The sequence below is a fragment of the Neopsephotus bourkii genome, unplaced genomic scaffold (genome assembly GCF_033783945.1).
Source record: "Neopsephotus bourkii isolate Nb327-2 ecotype Australia unplaced genomic scaffold, CSIRO-AGI_Nbou_v1 NB_533, whole genome shotgun sequence".
NCBI classification, from domain to species: domain Eukaryota; kingdom Metazoa; phylum Chordata; class Aves; order Psittaciformes; family Psittacidae; genus Neopsephotus; species Neopsephotus bourkii.
In genome coordinates, this window is record NW_026901034.1 from 1224232 (window position 1) to 1246422 (window position 22191).

General features: G+C 62.4%; 4 protein-coding genes across 7 annotated transcripts; 2 read left to right on the top strand and 2 right to left on the bottom strand.

The window, feature by feature from the left end:
- Positions 1-1863: 1863 nt before the first annotated feature.
- On the top strand, positions 1864-7291 carry RHBDL1 (rhomboid like 1). Of its 2 annotated transcripts, none has more exons than XM_061350689.1 (8): positions 1864-2024; positions 3947-4078; positions 4280-4504; positions 4920-5068; positions 5158-5270; positions 5502-5602; positions 5969-6029; positions 6435-7291. In XM_061350689.1, the coding sequence occupies exons 1-8, from the start codon at positions 1986-1988 to the stop codon at positions 6704-6706; spliced, it is 1092 nt and encodes a 363-aa protein (XP_061206673.1). In that variant the 5' UTR covers positions 1864-1985; the 3' UTR covers positions 6707-7291. The 2 variants fall into 2 exon arrangements, with proteins under 2 accessions (XP_061206673.1, XP_061206672.1); XM_061350688.1 differs by having other exon boundaries at positions 3947-4105; positions 6435-7289.
- A 621-nt stretch (positions 7292-7912) lies between these two features.
- Positions 7913-11898, top strand: STUB1 (STIP1 homology and U-box containing protein 1). Its single transcript, XM_061350726.1, has 7 exons — positions 7913-8116; positions 8674-8872; positions 8982-9147; positions 9319-9409; positions 10323-10379; positions 10558-10674; positions 11015-11898. The coding sequence occupies exons 1-7, from the start codon at positions 7928-7930 to the stop codon at positions 11138-11140; spliced, it is 945 nt and encodes a 314-aa protein (XP_061206710.1). The 5' UTR covers positions 7913-7927; the 3' UTR covers positions 11141-11898.
- On the bottom strand, positions 11711-13750 carry JMJD8 (jumonji domain containing 8). 2 transcript variants are annotated; one of them, XM_061350720.1, is made up of 10 exons: positions 13650-13750; positions 13489-13572; positions 13287-13335; positions 13069-13165; positions 12922-12990; positions 12719-12838; positions 12557-12624; positions 12302-12436; positions 12146-12222; positions 11711-12025 (listed from the first exon to the last, which is right to left on the bottom strand). In XM_061350720.1, exons 1-10 carry the CDS (start codon positions 13736-13738, stop codon positions 11731-11733), a joined length of 1083 nt encoding a protein of 360 aa, XP_061206704.1. In that variant the 5' UTR covers positions 13739-13750; the 3' UTR covers positions 11711-11730. The 2 variants fall into 2 exon arrangements, with proteins under 2 accessions (XP_061206704.1, XP_061206705.1); XM_061350721.1 differs by having other exon boundaries at positions 12015-12222.
- Positions 13751-14026: 276 nt separating this feature from the next.
- WDR24 (WD repeat domain 24) lies at positions 14027-21236 on the bottom strand. Of its 2 annotated transcripts, XM_061350691.1 has the most exons (10): positions 21152-21236; positions 20341-21040; positions 19518-19695; positions 18001-18676; positions 17636-17751; positions 16128-16249; positions 15469-15573; positions 15046-15383; positions 14487-14671; positions 14027-14355 (listed from the first exon to the last, which is right to left on the bottom strand). In XM_061350691.1, exons 2-10 carry the CDS (start codon positions 20819-20821, stop codon positions 14187-14189), a joined length of 2370 nt encoding a protein of 789 aa, XP_061206675.1. In that variant the 5' UTR covers positions 20822-21040; positions 21152-21236; the 3' UTR covers positions 14027-14186. The 2 variants fall into 2 exon arrangements, with proteins under 2 accessions (XP_061206675.1, XP_061206674.1); XM_061350690.1 differs by having other exon boundaries at positions 20341-21230.
- Positions 21237-22191: the final 955 nt, after the last annotated feature.

A 22191-nucleotide genomic window follows, 5' to 3' on the forward strand; every position in this document is an offset into this window, starting at 1 on the left:
TGAGGGCCTGGCACATGTCAGGACTCATCCTGCTGGCCCCAGTGTGGGCCTCTGGGCCCGCTGTGGCTGTCCCCAAGCACAAGGCTCTGCGTGTTTTATGTCCTGGTGCAACTGAAGCTGTTTTCTCCACTGTCCTCTGCCCTCACCAGTGTTAATGCTGTTACTTCAGCTCAGTGCAGATCTGAGGCCAGGGTCCAACATCATCCCCATCTCCATGTCCCAGAGAGCGAGGCCAGCATGTGCCAGCCCCTGTGCTTTCCTCAGCATCGCTGGGCTTCCAGCCTCCTGCAGGGAGTCTGGGTCAGCTCCTGCCTGCATGACCCCAGCTCCTGGGCTGTGAGCACACTCAGGCCACGGTTTGTAGCCAGCAGCTGCTGGGACAGCACCAAGGTCACTGCCAGAGCTGCTGTTTTGTCTCTTGAAACTTCTTGTCGGGGCCTGGAGCCAGCAAGGCGGGTGTCTTCATCCCACTGCTGCCCATCCCAGCGCTGGCTGGAGCTGCTCTCCCATTGGGTGCTCGTTGCTGACCTGGGGTTCCCATATACCTTTTCCATGTGTGGCTGTTGGCCAGGCCCATGTCCTGTGCTCTGACCCTGCTCCCAGCACCGGTCTGTGCCTGGCAAAGCCACACTTTGAGGTTTGTTCTCTATAGCAGAATAAATTTTTACACACCTTCCCCTTGCACAGCATGTCCTGTGTGTCCTGGGGAGCAGGATGGAACTGGGGTGGGAGCGAGGACACCCCGAGGGATGGGCCTTGGGGGTTTGCTCCTGTTTGGAGCAGTTCCAGGGATTTAGGGCAGGCTGAAGCCTGGCCCTGTGGGAGGCAAGGCCATGTGTGTGTGTCCCAGGGGTGGGAGCCAGAGTATCCAGGAGTGCCAGGGCAAAGATGGGAAGCGGCACTGCTGTGTAGGACAGAGGAGGCGATGCCAAGGTGGATGTGACACACGGTGCTCCCTGGTGAGTCCAAACCAGGCCTGGCCCCGTGGGAGCAGCAGGCCAGTGGTGAGTTATTAATAGTGCCAGTGTGCTGGGTCTGTGTGCATGGTCCCTGAGGAAGGAGCCTGGGAATTGACCCCCTGCCTGGCATTCCTGCCTGCACAGGGCAGCCGCATGGCAGGCAAGGCTGTGACGTACTGAGCTCCCCGCTTGCAGTGGGGATGAGCTGTGGCCCACGGGTGGTATCCATACTGGGATGCTGGTACCCATATTGGAAGGGTGGTACCCATGCTGGAATCCTGGTACCTGTACTGGGATGCAGGTGCCAGGCACCATGCCAGGGTACATATTCTTGTAGCAGGATGCTGGTGCTGTACTGGGATGCAGAAACATGTACCAAGATACAGGTACTATACGGGGGTGTGGGTACCCGTTCTGGGATGAAGGTGTTGTACCAGGATGTGGGACTGTACTGGGATGTACATACCAGTGCTGGGATGCAAGTACGTATAATGCGATGTGATAACCATACTGGGATGTGGGTGCTACACTGGGATGTGAATACTCGACCGGGGTGCAGGCACCGTACCGGGATGCAGGTCCTGTGTTGGGATGCGAGTGCTATACTGAGATGTGGATACCATTTCTGGGATGTAGGTGCCAGGGCCGGGATGTGGGCACCCTACCGGGATGCAGGCACCGGCTGCGAGTGCCGGGAGCCCTCCCTCCTTCCCTGCTGGGAAGCGGGGCGGGTCCCGGTTCCCGGCGGCGGGGGGGGGACCGTTGTGGGGGAGCGCTGCGCCGCGCGCTGCGGTGGGGGCGGCTCCGCTCGGTTCCGCTCCCGCCCCCGCCGCCGCCGCCGCCGCCGCCCCGCTGCCACCGGCGGCTCCCGGCGCCGCCGCTGCCGCCCGCTCCCGGGCCCGCCGCAACGCTGGGCTGGCGGGGAGAGCCGCCCCCCCCGGAGCCCCCGCCGCCCGCGCCGCTCCCCTGCCCGGTTCGCCGGCCCCGGGCGCGGGGGAGCGGCGGAGCCCAACGCCCGCCGGGTGCATGGACAGGAGCTCCCTGCTGCAGCTCATCCAGGAGCAGGTGAGCGCGGGGGGAGCACCGGGCACCGCTCGCGGGTGGGGGGCGCCGGGCTCCGCTCGCGGTGGGAGGATGCTCGCCCGCACGGGGCAGCGCTGACCAAGGCTCCGGCAGGCACCGGGCAGCGCTGCCGGCCCAGGGCGGCTCCCGCGCCCGCTGAGCATCCCCCGGTGTCCCCGGCCCTGCCCCGGGGGCCCGGACCCCCCTCCCGCTGTTACGCCGCTGAGACCGCGCAATTCAGCTCACTTGTGGCCTCCCTCTCGGCCCGGGGCTGCCCCGGGCTGGGTCCCGCCGGGCTCTCCCTCAAGGACGAGAGGTGCTGGGTCCCCCCAACCCCGCCATGTGCCGAGCCCTGGCGCTGGGCGCAGGATCGGGCCCGGGGCTCTCGTGGAGCTGTGCCCCGCCTCGGTTGGGCTGGGGGGGGCCGCATCCAGCCCCGTGACCTGATTGCAGGATCAGGCCGTGGAGCGTTGACGCCGCGCTGGGCTCCGCTGGGATGGGGGAATCAGCTCCCCCCGCGCTGGCACCCGGTGCCCCGAGCGTCCCCCCTTGTGCTTGGCCACCTCATCCCTCCCTCCCCGCCGGCCCTGGGCCAAACCGACTGCTCTGCCCTGGGGATGGGGAGGGAGTTCATTGGGGGTCAGGAATATTAACGGCCCCCCTCGCCCCCCACTGGCTCCGTGACCTTGGCCTTGTTCCCCAGCCCAGGAGCTGGGGTGCATCCCCCGTGTCACGCCAGCTTCACCATGAGGGCTCCGGGTGCCTCTGCACTGTTCAGGGATGGGCAGCATCTTCACAGGAGAGAGTGGGAACTGGGAGAGCCGAGAAGGGCTGGGGGGGCTGCAGGGCGGCTGCGGGGAGGCACTGGGGGGAGATGCACCCCAAAAGCAGAGAGGGGCTTCGTGGCTGCTCCTTGGGCTCGGAGGACCATCGAGCTCAGTGTGTGCCAGTGCATTGGGAAAGCATGTGCCAGGTCCCGGTGTGGCACATGCACGTGGCTCCTGTGGGGCAGCAGGGGGGCATGGGGGATGGGTGGCACCAGGGTGCTCCTGCACCCCAGTGCCTCGGGGTGCTCTGAGGATATAAGTGCTGTTTTCACCCCACGTCCTGCACCCACAGACTGCACCATGCATCCCACCTTGCACCCTGCATCCCACCCTGCACCATGCATCCCACCTTACACCCTGCATCCCACCCTGCATCCCACGCCGACCTCAGCAAGGCTTCAGATAGCCGCACCAGCCTTGGGAAAGAGGCTTTGGCTGTTCCCTGCCTGGAAGGGATGGTCTGCACATCGGGATGGAAGTACAGTCCTGCCCATCCCATGAGGATGGTTTCCTCGCCTGCATTTCATTCCCTACAGGAGAAAGGTCGAAACCCAACACTCATTTCAGGGTGATGCTGCGGGGTGCAGGGTCCTGGCCACCCCCAGCCATAGGTGCCTTCTCCCCACAAGTGGGACCACACTGGATGCCCAATGATGCTGGGTACCAACGGTGCATGATGCCTGGAGGGCTCAGGGTGCCCCGGCACAGGGTGCCTGGTGTATTGTGTGCAGGAGGAGCAGGAGGATGAGGAGGAGGCTGGTGCCAGGGCTGCGCGTGTGTTTAGCTTCGTGGCTTCCTGGCTGTCAGGCTGCTGGCGGCAAGAAATAACTGAGTGGGAGGGTATTGGCTGTGCCAGGGGAAGATGGGGATGGTGATGGGAACACTGGCAGGGCACCGGGGCACCCACATGGCACCCCCACCATGCAGGGTGCAGTCTGGGTGCGGGCTGTAGCCTCCTGCAAGACAGGCAGGGGCTGGTGGTGTTGTGAAGCAGCATATGAGACCTCCAGGCTTGAGGCCAGGGTGAGAAGCACTGGGTGATTTCCCCGGGCAATGAGGGAGCTGCATCCCGGTGATGCCTCGCACCGTGCCCCACAGCTCGACCCTGAAAACACCGGCTTCATCGGGGTGGACACGTTTGCCAGCCTCGTGCACAGCCATGAGCTGCCCCTGGACCCCGCCAAGCTGGACATGCTGGTGGCCCTGGCGCAGGGCAATGACGAGGGGCAGGTCTGCTATCAGGAGCTGGTAGACCTGGTCAGTGCTGGGGGGGGTGCACTGGGATGGTTTGGGCACTGGGCATCTCCTTGTGTCCCTGGGGACGGGGGGGTGGTGGTGTTCCTCGGGGGGCTCCCCTGGCATGACGCAGTGATGGGGGGGCTTGCCCGGGCCGGGCTGCGGCGATGGGCAGGGGGTGGCCTGTCCCTGCAGATGAGCAGCAAGCGCTCGAGCAGCTTCAAGCGCGCCATTGCCAACGGGCAGCGCGCGCTGCCCCGCGACGTGCTGCTGGACGAGACCGGCCTCGGCTTCTACAAGCGCTTTGTGCGCTACGTGGCCTACGAGATCCTGCCCTGTGAGATGGACCGGCGCTGGTACTTCTACCAGCACCGTGCCTGCCCGCCCCCTGTCTTCATGGCAGCCGTCACCCTCACACAGGTACAGCGGCCCTTGGGTGTGCAGGATGGGTGACCCTGGTTGTGATGTGCCAGTACCCATGGGGGGATCAGATCTGGCATGGAAGGTGTGGATGACCCCAAGTATGATGTCCTAGTGGCCATGGGGGATCAGATCTGGAGGAGAGGAGATGGGTGACCCCAGTTGTGATGTCTTGACAGCCGTGGGGTATCAGACCAAGGGTGGAAGGGATGGGTGATCCCAGTTGTGATGTGTCAGTGCCCATGGGGGGCTCAGATCTGGCATGGAGGGGATGGGTGATGCCAGTTGTTATGTCCTGGGTGACCAGACAGGGCTCAGACCCAGGGCAGAGGGCATGGGTGACTCCAGGACAGAGAAACAACGAGGGTGATGGTCTCAGTGGTATGTCTGATGGTGGCTGTGGGCTTTGGTGCAGATCATCGTGTTCCTCTGCTATGGGGCCCGGCTGAACAAGTGGGTGCTGCAGACCTACCACCCTGAGTACATGAAGAGCCCCCTGGTCTACCACCCAGGGCACCGCGCGCGTGCCTGGCGCTTCCTCACCTACATGTTCATGCATGTGGGGTAGGTCCCTGATGCTGGGATGGACACAACAACAGGTCTGGGGGGTACACCCATGGGCTGAGGTGTCCCCTCCCTTGCTGCCTGCGCAGGCTGGAGCAGCTGGGGTTCAACGCGCTCCTGCAGCTGATGATCGGGGTGCCCCTGGAGATGGTGCATGGCATCCTGCGCATCAGCTTCCTCTATCTGGCCGGGGTCCTGGCAGGTGGGTGTGTGGTACTTGGGGGGTGGGGGGACAGGACTGTCCCCATTGGTCCCCATCACCAGCCCCTGGGGAGATGCCCCCTGATGGGGATACGGGGCTTGGCTTTTGACTGCTGGGTACCAGCAGCATCGCGTGCCCCACGGAGGCATCACAGCCCATGATTGATTAATGTGGACATGATTAATTAGCGGCATGGGGGAGGCCCTGCGCTGAGCCCTGCTGTGCCCACAGGCTCCCTCACCGTCTCCATCACGGACATGCGGGCGCCGCTGGTCGGGGGCTCAGGGGGGGTCTATGCGCTCTGCTCAGCACATCTCGCCAACGTCGTCATGGTCAGGCAGTGGGGGGCACTGGGAGGTGGGAGGGCAGTGGGGTGGGGTGAGCTGGGGGGGGATGCCATGGGGTGGTGGCATTGGGTGTCATTGCAGGGTGGGCAACATGGTTGGGTGGATGATGCCTTAGGGTGGCATCACAAGGTGGGCACCATCATGCGGGTGTCATCTTGGGATGAGTGTGGCTGAGAGAAGAGGGGACACTGGGGGGGATCCATGTGGCGAGGGCAAAACTCTGTTGAGGCACACTGTCCCATAGTCCACCCATCCATCTGTCCGTCTGCCTGTCCGTCCACCTGTCCATCCGTCCGTCCATCCACCCATCCATCCATCCGTTCGTCCGTCCGTCTGCCCACCCATCCACAGAACTGGGCTGGGATGCGCTGCCCCTACAAGCTGCTGCGGATGGTGCTGGCGCTGGTGTGCAGTGAGTACCAGGGGCCAGGGTGGGCAATGTGGGGTGAGGGGATGTAGTATTGGGTGGGTTGGGCAGTGTGGGGTGGAGGGTTCAGTGTGGGGCAGGGGGGATACAGTGTGGGTTGGAGGATGCAGTGTGGGGCAAGGGGATACAGTGTGGGTTGCAGGGTGCAGTGTGGGGCAAGGGGATACAGTGTGGGTTGGAGGGTGCAGTGTGGGGCAGGGGGATACAGTGTGGGCTGCAGGGTGCAGTGTGGGGCAGAGAGACACAGTGTGGGCTGGAGGGTGCAGTGTGGGGCAGAGAGACACAGTGTGGGTTGGAGGGTGCAGTGTGGGGCAGGGGATGCAGTGTGGGTCAGAGGGTGCAGAATGGGGCAGGCAGTGCGTGTCGGGGCGCACTGACCTCCGCCCGCAGTGAGCTCCGAGGTGGGCCGCGCCGTGTGGCTCCGGTTCTCACCGCCGCTGCCCGCCGCGGGGCCGCAGCCCAGCTTCATGGCGCACTTGGCCGGGGCCATCGTGGGCATCAGCATGGGGCTGACGATCCTGCGCAGCTACGAGGAGAGCCTGCGGGAGCAGTGCGGCTGGTGGGTGCTGCTGCTCTCCTACGGCACCTTCTTCCTCTTCGCCGTCTTCTGGAACATCTTTGCCTACGACCTGCTGGGGGCACAGATCCCGCCCCCGCCGTAACATCCCCCCCAACCCCTTTATGTTGCTCCCCAAAAGCTCGCCGGAGAATGAAGAGGTGGGGTCACACGCGTGACATGGGGACAGGCCAACCCCCTGCCCGCCTGCCCCCTCGGTGCTAGCGAGCGCGATGCCCCCCACCGCGGGCTGTGTCCACTCCATAACATACCCCATGGACCCCCCATCGGCTGTGCCCCCCCCTCACCCCAACGATGCTCCAGCCCTGCCCCGGCATCCCCCCTCCCCGGGTGCCCGCAGGGCTCTGATGTGCCCCCAGGGATGGAGCTGAGCAGTGGGGACACCCCGCTTGCTCCTGTACCCCCTTTCCGGGGGAGAGGGGGCTGAGCTTGCCCCCCAGGACCTGCACTTTCACACCAAGGACTGGTGCCAAAATAGGAACCATTTATTTTTCTATGCCAAAATAACTATAAATAAGAGAAAAAAAAGAGAATAACGGGGGGGTAGGGGGGGCGCAGCCAGAGGCGAATGGGCTGAGACCGGCACAACTCGTTTCAGCAGTGTCCCCCCCACCCCCTCTCCCCCGCTTTGCTGCCACCACCCTCCCCGTGGCAGGGGCGAGCCCCGGGACGGGGTCTCGGGGGGGGGGGGGGGCCTGCTCCAACCCCCCCCAATTCCCAATTCCCCCTTTCCCGGCCTTTTTGGAGTATAAATAAATATTTTGCACACTGCCGGGGTGCGTATGTGAAGGAGGAGGGCGGGGGGCCGAGGCTGCGTCCCCATCCCTGTGTGGGAACTGGAGCTGGAGAACGCGGGAAGCGGCGGGGGGAGGGTGGCTGCAGCCATGGCTGGGCACTGACACCCCCCCCAAGCACCCAGCCCAAACAGCCAACACCTCCCCATTCTCCTGCACCCCCCATCTGCGCCACACCGCCTTTGTAGGCCCCCACGCTTCCCTTCACCCCCCCATTCAGCCCCGCAGCCCATAGCGCCCATTCGCTCCTTCCCGATCCCCATAACCCGCAACCAGCCCCCCCCAACCCAGCCGCCAAAGCGCACCCCGCCCAGCCTCCGCCTGTTGGCCCCGCCCCTCCTCCTGATGACCACGCCCCTTCGTCTCTCTCCCCCCGCCCCTCTCCTGTGGCCCTGACCCCCGCAGAGGCCCCGCCCCGGCGTAGGCCCCGCCCCCGGAAGCGGCGCGGCGGCTGTCGCAGTGCGCGGCCGGAGCTCTCGCAGCCGCCGGCCCGGGCCGGGCCGGGCGGTGCCATGAAGGGGAAGGAGGAGCGGGAGGGCGGCGCGGCGGGGGCCGGGTCGGCGGGGCCGGGCGCGGGGGGCGCGGGGGGCGGCGGCAGCCCCGAGAAGAGCCACAGCGCGCAGGAGCACAAGGAGCAGGGGAACCGGCTCTTCGGCGGACGCAAGTACCCCGAGGCCGCCGCCTGCTACGGCCGCGCCATCGTGAGTGTCTGCGGCACCCCCACCCGGGACGGGACGAGAGGAGACAACGCCGGGACGCGCCCCCTCCGAGCCTGGCCTGGGTCCCCCCGGGACGGGACGGGACCTACCCCTGCCTGGATCCCCCCCCGGGCCTTGATCCCCTACCTGGCCCCGTCCCATCCTTCCCCTTGGCATGAACGGCTCCTCCCAGGCCTGGCTTAGACAGCCTCGCACCCGGCCTGGCTCCAGCCCCATCCCTGGGCGTGGGTACCCCGGCCTGCCCCGCTCTGAACTGGACCCTCGGGTGTTCCCCCCTCCATCAGGCTGCCCCCCCGGGGTGCTCCCAGGTCGGGCATGGGGCCAGGGGGGTGTCCCCAGACATGGGTGCCCCATGGGGACTGACCCCAAGTTGTCCCACATCCATCTGAGCAGCTCCCCTCAGGGTGCAAGCTGGTCACCACAGTGACAGTGTTGCGCAGCCGGCTCATCGAGTCACCCTAGTATCACCCTGTTGTCACCACGTCTCACCCGTGCCAGCAGTTGCTGTCTCTGGCCATGACACCAGTGTCTCTTTGCAGAACCGAAACCCCTTGGTGGCTGTGTACTACACAAACCGAGCCCTGTGCTACCTGAAGATGCAGCAGCACGACAAGGCGCTGGCGGACTGCAAGCGAGCGCTGGAGCTCGACGGACAGTCAGTGAAGGCTCACTTCTTCCTGGGCCAGTGCCAGATGGAGATGGAAAACTATGACGAGGCCATCGCCAACCTGCAGCGAGGTGAGCAGGAGCGCTGCCAGTGTGCCCACTGTGCCCTGCACCGGGAGGCGGCCAGGCATAGCAAAGGGGAAGCCAGATGCTGGCTCTGAGGTGCTCATTCTGCCCCCAGCCTACAACCTCGCCAAGGAGCAGCGGCTGAATTTCGGGGATGACATCCCCAGCGCGCTGCGCATCGCCAAGAAGAAGCGTTGGAACAGTATTGAGGAGAAGCGGATCAACCAGGAGAACGAGCTGCATTCCTACCTGACCAAGCTGATCATGGCGGAGAAGGAGAGGTAAGGTGCCAAGGGGCAGCACCCAGCAAGGCCGTTTTAGTGCCACAAAGCACATTGTTTGTGGTGGCTCCTCCTTCCTGGAGGCACCCAGAGCCCTGCTGCTGGGGCAGCAGCAGGGAAGGGAGTGGTGGTGTCCTTCCATCCTGTCCTGATGTCCCTGTTCTGTCCTAGAGAGCTGGCTGAGTGCAGGAAGACTCAGCAGGAAGAGAACGCCGACGAGAGCCGGAGCCGCATTCAGCTAGCCAGCATCGAGGCCAAACATGTGAGTGTAGTGGTGGGGCTGCTTGTGGAGGCTGAGGTAAGCTCGGGGACAGCCTGGAGGAGAGAGAGGCTGTGTGGAGACCTCAGAGCAGCCTTCCAGTATCTGAAGGGGCGTATAAGGATGATGGAGAGGGATTCTTTATCAGGGACTATAGTGACAGGACAAGGGGTAACGGGTTTAAACTAAAACAGGGGAAGTTCAGGTTAGATCTTATGCAGAAGCTCTTCCCTGTGAGGGTGCTGAGGCGCTGGCACAGGGTGCCCAGAGAAGCTGTGGCTGCCCCATCGCTGGCAGTGTTCAAGGCCAGGTTAGATAGGGCTTGGAGCAACCTGGTCTACTGGAAGTTGTCCCTGCCTGTGGCAGGGGGTTGGAACTGGATGAGGTTTAAGGCCCCTTCCAACCGAAACCATTCCATAATTCCATGACATCCTTGCCTTATCCTCATGCTGTGGTCAAGGAAGCTGCAGGGCCATGCGGGCCAAAGTCAAGAGACCCAGGGGCAGAGCATGGCCTCTCAGCCTTTACTGTGTGGTTTGAGCTGCTGGTGCAGGGCTTTTGCATCCCTATGTGACACTGCCCCTGCTCTGTCACCTGAGGTCCCAGCCCTTCCTGTTTGTGCTCCCTCATCTGCTGCTCCTGTTACTCTCCTGTTGTTGTCCCAGGGCTCTCAGCCACATGTGGGTCTGGGTGACAGCATGGCGCCGGGCACTAATCCTGGGATAAAAATAGCCCCTCCTGGAGGGTTATTTTTAAGCTGGATCACTCCCGCCCTGCGGTTCAGCCTGGCTGGGGCTGTGAAGGCAAAGGGGCCACCAGGACCTGCCACAGCATCCGTGGGTGGGAGGCCTTGGTGCTGTCCTCTGGGGACCCCCATACACCAGGGTTCCCTTCTCCTCAAGGCCTTCTCTTTCAGGACAAATACCTGGCAGACATGGACGAGCTCTTCTCTCAAGTGGATGAGAAGAGGAAGGTGAGCGTGCCCCGGCTTGCGCTCCTGGCTGGAGCTGCTCGCCATAAACGTGCTTCAGTCCATGCTCCCACCTCTGCCACATTCCTTGCTCCTCGCTCCGATCCAGCACAACCTCCCAGCCCTCTCTTTGATGCTGGTCTCCCCCAGCCCCTGCTGACCCAGCTCTGCTTCTCTCCAGAAGCGAGACATCCCCGACTACCTGTGTGGGAAGATCAGTTTTGAGCTGATGCGGGAGCCGTGCATCACGCCCAGCGGCATCACCTACGACAGGAAGGACATCGAGGAGCATCTCCAGGTACTGCTGGGCTGGGAGCACTGGGGGCTCCCCAGGTCCTGTCCTGCCTGGGCTTGGAGGCACCTGCTTGCCCAGCCAAGGGCTCAGAAGCTTCCTTGGGCTTGGTCGCGGGTGCCTGCCCGGGCAGCTCCTTGAGGAGGCGTTGGGACATGCAGGAAAGCAGCAGGCACTGCCCAAAGCGGAGGTGGCTGTTGGCAGGGCCTTGGCCCTGCTTTGGGTGGCACTGTGGGAGGGGACTGTGCCTCTGTCCCCTTCCTTCCGCTCCCGGCATGCTGTGCCGGATGCCCCAGGGCTGAGCGTGTGGAGTAACCGGTTCACATGGAGGTGTCCTCCCCTGCAGCGTGTGGGGCACTTCGACCCGGTGACGCGGAGCCCCCTGACCCAGGACCAGCTGATCCCCAACCTCGCCATGAAGGAGGTGATTGACGCCTTCATCTCGGAGAATGGCTGGGTGGAGGATTACTGAGGGGCCATGGTCCCGCGGCTGGCACCAGGCCTTAACTTGCTCTCTGGCTCTTCCCCCTCTGCTCTGGGTACCCAGAGCCCCGGCGGTGGCTGGGTGAGGGCACACTGTCACCACCTCCCCTTCCTGAGGAGCCACAGTGGCTGGGTGGGCGTGAAGGCTCCCCAGGCTCCCCTCTCCACCAGCTTTTGTTGAGCAGGCTGGCTCATTGCAGCAGCCTGGAAGGTCTCACCATCATCTTCATTGCCCAGAGAGCAGCGTCCCCCTCAGCTCCAGCAGCTGACAATCCCCAAAGATCCCATCCTGCGCCAGGGAGGTGCTGTGAGGAGCTTGCTGGGATGACTGCCTGCTGCTGGTCTGGCCCCCTTCCCTCCCGATGTACATAGTTGTTTCCTTCTCCTGCCTGGCCAGGGTTGAGTCCTGCTCTTCCTTGGAAACAGCCACTTGTGAGAGTGGCAAGGGAGTCGCCTTGGCTTTTCCTGGGAAACAACAGCCCCCTCGGGCTGGATGGGGCTGGCTCATGCGTCCCCTCAACCCGCTGGGACCGTGGTTCCCTGCAGACAACCACCCGAGTTAAAAAGTTCTTCTTCCTTTTACTGAAATCCCTTGACAAACAACAGAATAACCACCAGACCTGCACTCGACCGAGCCTCCAGGTGTTCGGGTGGCTGCCGGGCTTCGGAACACCTCTGGAAGTGGCAACTTAAGAAATATATATATGAAAATAAAATTACTTCAGCAATAAATGTGGAAAATCCAAAGCTGGGGTGGTTCATGGCAGACAGCCAGGGAGAGCCTGGTCTGGGAACCAGGGCCTGTCCGCGTGGGCTTAGGCCACTCCTGTGGCGGTGGGGATGGAGCAACACACAAGGAACAACAGCAGAACAACTTTAATCCAAAGGGGAGGGAAAAGACCAGTAAAAAACAGAACTTGAGGCGTTTGGTCCCAACACCTGGTGGCTGCAGGAGCGGGAGGACACAGATGTATCTCTGTGCTCCCAGCCTTACCCCAGGAAGGTGGAGATGAAGACGCTGGTGTCCAGGTTGAGCGTGGCATGCCACCAGTGGTCAGGGAAGTACAGGACCTGCCAGGAGGTGGACCCATTGGTGTCCTCCCTAAGGGGAGTGCAGAGCAGGGGTGCTGTGGGCCCTGCTGGTACTCACCTCCCCAGGGCGGAGGGTGCACTCCAGTGGCCTCTCAGCTGGTGGCAGCGTGGGGTAGGTGTGGTGGAGCCAGGCCAGTGTTGTCTCGTTGGGGTGGAAGTGGGGTGTTTTCTCCGGTGGGTACAGAAACCAGCGCTGGAAGACACCAGGACACACACACCCCATCTCCTGTTTCCCTCGGGCTCAGCCATTCCCCATGTTGGGGGATGCCTATTGGGGTCTTCCCTTCCCCTAAATACACCCCCCAAAGCTCACCTTCCTGCCGAAAATCACCTCAGAAAAGCCAGGGCCGTGCCAGTGGAAGGGAACACCAGAGCCTGAGCCTATGGCAGAAGTGGGGAGGTTGGGTGCTGGGGAGAATCCCCCCACCCTGGGGCTGCCCGCACCCACCGTCCTGGCTGGCAATCCTGATCCCACCTGCGATCCCAAAGCTGTAGGCAAGGCTGGTCCCCGGGAGGCGGAAGGGGGGGGGAACATACTGCTGGAAGAGGGGGCCCCATTCCGTGAGGTTGTTGTCCCCGAAGAAGTAGAGGGTGTCTGGGGGGGGGGGGGGCAGAGGGGAGGTTGAGCCCAGCGAGGCAGTGGGTACCGGTGGTGGGGAGCAGGACGATGCTACCCACCACTGCCCAGCCTGCCAGGATCCTGCGGCTCCAGCAGCTGCTCCACGTACTCCGTGAAGGGCACGTCCACTGCGGGCAGGGGCGGGCGTTAGGCCGGTGCCCCCCGGACAGGCTCTGCCCGCCGAGGGCCGGGTCCCCGCTGCTCACCCTTGCGGTAGGAGTAGGTGTTGGCCGTGCTGAGCCGCACCGGGGAGGACCCGAAGGCCGCCAGCAGCTTCTCCCGGGTGCACAGGGCTCGGAAGGCCTGGGGAGGGAGCGCACAGCGGGGATGGGGTGATGCTGCCGCCGCCGCTCCCGGGGTACCGAGGTGTGCGTGTCCCCCCAGGTCGTGCCCGGACCCCCCCGGTCCCTGTCCCGGCACTGACCGAGTTGTCCGTGAACCCTTGGAGGATAACCGGCCGGGAGAAGGCGAACCTGGGGAGACAGAGCAGCCACACCGGGTCCCGCACGGGCGAGCACACCGAGACCTGCCCCACAACCGATCCCGGGGCACCGGGACCTGCCTCCCTCCTTCTCTCCCTGCACCCCCGCCTGGGACCCCCTCTCGGTTTAGCGGCCTGCCCGTACCGCTGCAGGAAGAGGGGGTAGGTGAGGGAGGCGTCTGCCCGCTCCACGGTGCACCGCTGCTCCTCCGGCACTGTGCCCAGCAGCCTGCAACAGGAGGCTCCGCTGGCCACCGGGCTCGGTACCGGTACCAGCACCGGCCCAGCTCTGCCCCCCGTGCTCACCAGCCGCCGCTCGCCGGGTCGGTGCATGCCGCGGGCCGGGCCCAGCCGAGCGACATCAACAGCAGGAGCAGCCGCCCTGCCACCGACATCACGGACCGGCACCTGGGACACCGGCGGACTACGCTTCCCGGCAGCCACCGCGGGCTACTCCGCGCACCGCCATTGGCTGGGCGCGCAACTACGGATCTCCGCAGGGGCCATGATTTAGAGGAGCCACGATGTCTTAAAGGGGCCACGGCATCTTAAAGGGGCAACAGGAACGTGGGAACCACAAGCTGCAGAATAGCTGGGCCCCAGCCCCAGCCCCAGCCCCGAGCCCCGAGCCCCGAGCCCCGGGCCCTGCTGCGGACAGGATATGCACAGACCAGAGGCAGAGCTCAGTTCAGCTGGTGTTTTCTTTTAATTCAGTACAAAAGTGCCGGCCAGGGAGCTGGCCACACACAGGGCCCCTATTTACACACAATAAATACCAGAGGGAGGCACGGGGCAGGCAGCTGTGCCCGCCTGCCCGCAGCCTCCCCGGCCGGGCAGTGCTGCTCAGGTGTATTCGCAGAGGTGGCCACAGCCCGCAGGGCAGTGGGAGCTGGTCTCCAGCCACTTCATGATGTGCTGGAGGTGTCCGCCGTGGCTGCAGCCCTGGCACCACACGAAGAGCCCCTTCACGACGTGGTGGCAGACGGCACACATACTGGCACACTGCCGGCATCTGCATGGGCAGAGCGGGGAGTATGGGTGGGGCAGCCCTGGGGAGGGCAACACCAGGGAGCAGGAGGAACCTACACCATCTTCCTGCCTCCCTGGGCCTCCCCTTGGAGATCCCTACCTCCCTGCCCTCACCGATCACAGATCCAGCCCCTGTTGCTCATGGGCCGCTTGCAGTTGCTGCAGTTGATGTGCAGGGTCGTGGACGCCTGGTTGAGGCAGTTGATGGCACGGCACGTGCTCAGTTTGATCACCTCGTTGGAGATGTTCCAGAGCTGGAAGCGCTGCAGCAGGTCGATGTAGGACGTGTACCAGTGCTCCTGGGGATGATTGCACACATCCAAGCCTTGACAACTCCCCAGAACCTCCTGAGGACTCAAGCCTTGCATCCCAAAGGGAAGGGAGGAAATGCTCTGTGGGGATGGGAAGAGGCATCCTTCCCCAAATCAACAGGCCAAGGCCACATCCCCCTGCCGACAGCCCCTTGGGTCCCTGCTGGAGTCCTGAAGCTGCCCACCCAAGGTTAGAGCCAGCTTGGAGGAGAAGGGAGGTGCCCAGAGGCCAGGCAGGATCCCACCCCATTGGGATACACCACCCCTGGGTCCCACCACAGAGCCACCTCACAATCACACCAATTTCCCTGGAAGGAAGGCTCAGTTCTGACACAGCCAGGAAGGGGATTCCCCAGATGTACCTGTGTCTGCTCATCGATCTCCTTGCGGATGCGATCCCCCAGCACAATGAGGACAGACACGGCCGTCTGCACGTCCCCCTGCTCGGCATAGAAGAGGAGTGTGTCCCGCACGATGGGGTTGAAGAAGTCTGAGGGCAGGCGGTTCTCATACAGTGAGTGGGAGATGGAGATTAGGGAGAAGGACTCCACAGGGGTCAGCGACACTGTCTCAGCCTCGTTGCCGCTGACGTGAGGTGAGTCAGCCTTGTCCTGCAGGTGGTCCAAGGCCGATGGGTTGTCCACGATCTCATGGCGGAGGGGGAAGGCTTCCTGGGGAAGGCTGTATTCCTGCTCTTCAGCTGTAAGGAGTTTCAGAAATGAGAAGGGAAGGCCAGTTCCCTGCCTGGTCCAGGGAACACCTCCCAGCACCCGCTGTGCACTCACCGTGTGGGTTCTCATGGTCCATCATATACAGGTCATCCTCATCCGCCTCCACATCTCCCAGCAGGTAGTCTGCAGGGACATCACTGCCCTCCGTCTCCTCGTTGTCTGTGTGATGAGGGAGAGAGAAATCAGCTAATTCCCCCCCCCCCCCCCCTTGGATGCATGGCTGGATCATAGAATCACTGAATGGTTTGTGTTGGAAGGGACCTTAAAGCTCATCCAGTTCCAACCCCACTGCCAGGGAAGGGGCAGCCACAGCTTCTCTGGGCACCCTGTGCCAGCGCCTCAGCACCCTCACAGGGAAAGGCTTCTGCCTAAGAGCTCATCTCGATCTCTCTCCTCTGTCAGGTTAAAGCTTTCTCCTTGTCCTGTCCCTACAGGCCGTTGTCAGAAGCATGCTCCCTCGTGTACTGCCCCATGTGCGGGTCTGTGTCCGAGCTCCATACCATGGTCACGTTCCTGGCTCTGCAGCCATCACCACAGGGCCCACAGGGGCAAATTGCCTGTCTGCAGCACTCCAGGTTCACATGCTGCATGTGGGGGCTGCAGCAGGTCTAAGCCCCACAATGCGCAGGGTAAATTCACTGGTTTGTCGTATATCTACAGCTAAGGAGGGAAGAGCTGTAGGACCCGGACTGCCCCTGCCCCATGAACATTACCCTCATTGTTCATCAGGGTGGAGGAGGAATCCATGAGGATGTTTTCCGAGCGGCTTTCTCCTTTGCTACGGTCCAGTCTGGACTCGCTGCCCAGCCCAGAGGGGATATCCTTCAGGTTAAAGCTGAGAAAGAAGCCAAATTTCAGTCACAGAAGTTTACAGCAAGCTTCTAGCCAGCAAACAGCCTGGATAGAGGTCTCCAGTTGCAACTTGAATGGTGAAACCCCAGATAGGGCAATTTCCCCAAGAGTACAGAAGTCAGCTGCCCCGCTTGGCATCTTTCTGAAGGTTTGTGAGCTCAGCACAGGCTCTTGACTCCCTCTTTTAACATATACCTTCACCTCAGAGGCAGGTTCAGGAGCTGCCTTGCTACAAGATGCTTTGCTGTTTTCAAAGCACCAATGCTCCCCACCTTCACAGACAGAGAGAAGGAATCATGGAATGGTTTGGGTGGGAAGGGACCTTAAAGCTCATTCAGTTGCAACCCCCTCCCATGGGCAGGGACACCTTCCACCAGACCAGGTTGCTCCAAGCCCCGTTCAACCTGGCCTTGAACACTGCCAGGGATGGGGCAGCCACAGCTTCTCTGGGCACCCTGTGCCAGCGCCTCAGCACCCTCACAGGGAAGAGCTTCTGCCTAAGAGCTCATCTCAGTCTCCCCTCTGTCAGGTTAAAGCCATTCCCCCTTGTCCTGTCCCTACAGGCCCTTGTCCAAAGCCCCTCTCCAGGTTTCCTGTAGCCCCTTCAGGCACTGGAGCTGCTCTAAGGTCTCCCCTTAAGGATCCTTCTCTTCTCCAGGCTGAACCAGCCCAGCTCTCTCAGCCTGGCTCCAGAGCAGAGCTGCTCCAGCCCTTGCAGCATCTCTGTGGCCTCTTCTGGACTTGCTCAGTCATGGAAGGGAATGGGGCTGAAGGACAGCTGAGATCTTCAGTGTGCTGCCTGCAGTGTTGAAGTCAGGGACAGACAGGAACTTGCTAGATGCAGGGCTGGGCCAAGGAGAGCATTTCCTTTGATGTTACTTGAGGATTTGCTACTCACCCGGGGAACCTGGCCCTGAAAGGCCTGACAGCTAACATGGAGTCCTCACCCCTCACTTTCAAGAAGAAGAAAAACAAGTCTTCCTGCTTCATCAGCCCACAGTGGGGCTCTCCATGCCAGAGAGCAGCTCACAGAGCTTTCCTCTCCCTTTGAAAGCCAGAAGACAACCTCTCCACGACAGCAGTGAGACAGTTTATCCATCCCCAGCCCTGCCACGGTCACTAATGAAGTAACCACAAAGCTGGTTTCAGTCCCACACCCCACTACAGCTCCAAGCTTTGTTTAAGTAAGAAAGGGAGCAGAGCACAACGCTGCAGGGCTCAGGCCTGGGCTGGCCATCACTTCTCACTCCCACGTGGAGAATGGGCTGCATTCAAACGATGCCAACCTGCAAACCAGGATGACCTGAGCCTGGGGAGAGTGTCCCTGCTGCCACCCCAGGGCTGGCTGCAACTCCAACCCCCCTGTTACCTGTTCATTAGGGGGAGGGTAGTGCTGCCCTTCCCCATGCTGTGGTTGAGGTTGGTGGATGACACGGTGCCGAGGCTGGAGTAGATAATGCGCAGCATTGTCCAAGTTTGAGCCACCTGCATAAGACAGCTGGAGTCAGACCCTGACAAGTACAAACCCTGTGTAGCCATGTGCCTGACAGCAAACTCTAAAGCTGGACAGGCTTGTGGGCGGCTCAGTACTTCGAGCAATGATGTACGCTTGTTGTAGGCGGCAGGTTTGGTGCCAGGCAGAGGTCATGGAGCTGCCACCGAGCTCGGGTTGAGCACCCTTCAACCTCAGCACCAGCCCTGGTCTCAAAGGAGAGCCTGCAGCCCTGGCCTCACCTGGTTGCGGTCCAAGCCCTTGGCCACCTTGGCATTGTGGTCGCAGAGCTCGGGCAGGGGCCGGCCGGCCAGCGCATACTGCTTGGCTGTGTGCACAAACCAGTCCATGCTGCCGCTCTCCACGTCTGTCTCAAAGACACTGAGGGCACTGGAGGAGGAGATGTACTCAAACTGCTCCGTGGGGTCCAGCTTGCGCTTGAAGAAGATGGGGTGCCGCCGGTCGCCAATGTAGGGCTTGCGGTTGGAGTCGGAAGAGATGAGGCTCTCCTTGGCGGCGAAGGCCAGGTCCCCGTAGAGGCTGTAGCATAGCCCCTCAGGGTTGGCCCTGTCAATGGGCTGGCTGGCGTCCTTGAATATGTGCTGGTAGAGGGTGCTGTCCTTAGAGCCCGACAGGAGGAAGTATGGGTCATGGAGGTGACGCCACACGATGCCCGTGGTGACGTCCTTGTGCTCCTCGAACATGGCGGAGGGGATGAAGGGCCGCCGCACATCCCAGACGTAGATGTTGTGGTCCACCATCATGGAGCACGTGGCAATGTGGTGTTTGCACTCTGGGCGCCACTTCACCCGTGCCACCGAGGCGATGGTCTGCACACAGTAGATCTCCTTCGCCCGTGTAGTGTTCATGTCCCACACCTTCACCATCTTATCCCGTCCGCCTGTTGCTAGCCAACCCCTGAAGACGGATGGAGGAAAGACGGTTAGATGCTAGCTTGGGCCAGGATCTGTGCTCGTTCATCTCTTCTTTCCCACAGTGGCACAGGAACACTCACAACACAGATATGCCAAGGGATTGTTCCTCTCACGTGCTGCCCTAACACCTCCACTCTCCAACAACCAGGTCAGGCAACACCTCTCCTTCCTGGCCCCATTTAAGGCCCTGCATCTTTGAGCCACGCTCATCTGAAGGGCTCCCAGCCAGACCAGCTCGCGCTACCCCTGATTTCCACTTGCCAGGGCCAACAGATAGGGAAAAGGTCCAGTTATGAACAGACTTCAGGGCCTCTCTAAGCTCATGAGGAGTTGCAGCACTGCATGACAGGGAGCAAGGAGGGACCCAGGTACCACAACAGCTATTTCCACACACCCCCCAATTACCTCCAGGCAAAGGCAGGAGGGAAACATGATCAGACACAAGCAAGGCCTGACCAAACACAAGGAAGCCGTGTCCCAGAGCAGCCACACAGTGCTCCCCCCAGACCCAGCACCCAAGCAAAAGCCTGCCCTGGCCGGGGGCAAACCAGCAGCTTGCTATTCCCGACCATTCTGAGCTCCATCCAGGGCCTCAGAAGTGCCCAATTTGTCAAAAAAAAAAGCCAAAACACCCCAACACTCTGCCAGCCCCTCCACCCCAAATCCTCAAAGCAATCATTGCTTCCATCATCCATCAACAGCCCAGCCCCTGACACAAGGGGGCAGGGTATCAAGAGACCCTGCTTTGTCCCCAACCCCATTTTTAGGGCCTCCCTCGCCTGTCCTGAGGCCAGGGAGCTGGCAGGGCCCACCCCCACACAAACCGGTCCTCCGGGTGCCAGTCGCAGCAGAAGACAGGTCCATTGTGGGCGGTGAACATCCTCTCATAGCGGTCGGGCCGGCGGATGTCCCACAGCTGCACGTTCCCGTTCTCAAAGGTGGCAGCAAAGGTAAAGTAGTCCCGGATGCTGAACTGCACGTCCCGCACACTCTCCGACTGGCCTGAGGGGACAGAGAGCGTGAGGAGTGCTGGGACATGCTTCAGCAAGGCTAAAAACGCCACTGGAAGAGCCATGGGGGTCCCCCGCCCAGGGAGGAGAGGAAGCAGGGAGTGATGCGGCCACCTTCAACCTCCCTGCAGAGCCAGCCCACTGAGCAGCCAAAACTGTCACAATCATGGAATAGTTTGGGTTGGAAGAGACCTTAAAGCTGATCCAGTTCCAACCGCCTGCCACAGGCAGGGACACCTTCCACTAGACAAGGTTGCTCCAAGCCCCATCCAACCTGGCCTTGAACACTGCCAGGGATGGGGCAGCCACAGCTTCTCTGGGCACCCTGTGCCAGCGCCTCAGCACCCTCACAGGGAAGAGCTTCTGCCTAAGAGCTCATCTCAGTCTCCCCTCTGTCAGGTTAAAGCCATTCCCCCTTGTCCTGTCCCTACAGGCCCTTGTCCAAAGCCCCTCTCCAGCTTTCTTGTAGCCCCTTTAGGCACCAGAAGGCTGAAAAAAACCTGCCAAAAAGCTCCTCCCTGCCTGCTCCAGACATCCACTCCTGAGCAAAGCCTCCCCCTGGGCACAGGGAAAGGGCAAAGCCACAACCTCTGCCTCTCAACAGAGTAAGGGGGCAAATAACAGCCCATGTTCCTACCAGAGAAGGTGCTGACAGAGTCCTTCTTGCGCAGGTCGAAGCACTTCATGTAGCCATCCTGGGAGCCACTGAGGAGCATGTAGACCTCGGTGGGATGGAAGCAGACCTTGTTGACGGTGCGCTTGTGCTCTGTGAAGAGCTGGTCCTGCTTGTTGCGGGACGGCTTTCCCAGGTTCCAGGTGACCACCACGCCATTGGTGGCAGCAGTGGCCAGCAGGTTCTCGTCCATCTGGTGCCACACCACGTCGGCGCAGCTGAAGTTCAGGGAGGGTTTGCGGCCGACGCGGAGGTTCAGCTTCTCCACAAACTGCTCCTCCTCGATGGAGTAGATCTTGAAGATGTTGCGGCCGGCCACCACCACTTGGGCAGCATCGCGGCACACGCTGATGGCATTGGCAGGGGCGTCCAGGTGACAGAACATGGTACGGCCCGTCAGGGCACTGCCCCCCAGGGCCGTGGTGACCCTGGCCATCTTCTCCATGGCTGTCCTTGGGGCGCACTCCCCTCTCCAGGAGCTGGCTCGGAGGCTTGTGTCCTCACTGGCTGCATTCACGCCCGCACGGCTGCCCTGCTCCACCTCCGCCAGAGCTGGGAAGGGACAGGCTCGGCTCCTGCAGCTCCTGGCAGGACCAGGCAGCTCTAACCACAGCTTTTTGTAGCCACATCAACAGGAGGTAAGAGGCTAAAGCCCGGCTGAGACCTGTGGGAACAGAGATATGGCCCCACACTGGGCTTCTCCTCCTGCTGCCTTCTGTAACTCCCTCCCAGAGAGTTCTTGAAACCCTTCCTGGGTTCCTGGTTCCCTCCTTACTTCAGTGGCTGCTGGTGACACTACAGGATGTCGACTGCAGTGTCGTGGGCTGAAGGTGAGCAGAGTCCCCAACAGGAGGTTGAGTCATCTCCATGAGGCGTTCCTTGTGCCCCAAGCCGCTGCAGGAGGCAGAGGGGCTTACCCTGCTTGCTAGCAGAGGGGCCAGCAGCTCCCCCTGGGCACCGGAGCGAGCCGGGGCGCTGGGCAGCTGCTCTGGGATGCCCAAAGGCTACCACAAGCCAACCCCCCTCGAGCCAGGCTGAGCCCCTGCCCTGGCATTGCACTTTCCTCCCCGCAGCTCCCCTGAGCCCACATTCCCCCTCCTCAGGGCCCGCCCCTGACCCACAGCCACCTCAAGGCCTCCTCAGGACCCCCTCCAGCGTGCTCAGAGCCTCTTAAGGGCTCCTCTTGGCACTCAGGGCACCCTCATAGCCCGATCCTGCCCCACAGCCCCCTCAGGGCCCCTTCAGAGCTCTCAGAGCCTATTCCGGGTCCTCTGCCACCGCTCGGAGCCCTCAGAGCCTCCTCAGGCCCTGCTCGGTGCCCTCAGAGCCCCCCACTGCCGTACCGGTGCTCGGCCCCAGCAGACACCGCCGCCGACACGGAAACAGGCGCCGCGACACGCCCCCTTCCGCCGGGCCACGCCCCCTTCCGTCGGGCCACGCCCCCTTCCGCCGGTTCGCGCCCCCTTCCGCCGGGCCACGCCCCCTTCCGCCGGGGGGCGCGCGCGCACCCCGTCCCAAGCCCCGCCCGTAATTCGGACCCTGTCCCCCGGCTCTGAACTGGGGGGAGCGGGACGGGGGGTGCGGGGGGAACAGGGTAAATTGGGGGGATGCGGGGGGAAGTGGGGGTGCTGAGGGGTATGGGGGTGTCAGGGGGACATACGGGGAGAACTGGGGTGGGGATGTCAGGGGGACGTGGACTGCAGTGTTTGGAGGTACCGTGGAGAGAAGGGGAGTGTCAAGAGGGTATGGGGTGCGTTTGGGTGAGAGTGCAGTGGGGGAATGGGGGTGCCTGGGAGATATGGGATGAATTGGGTG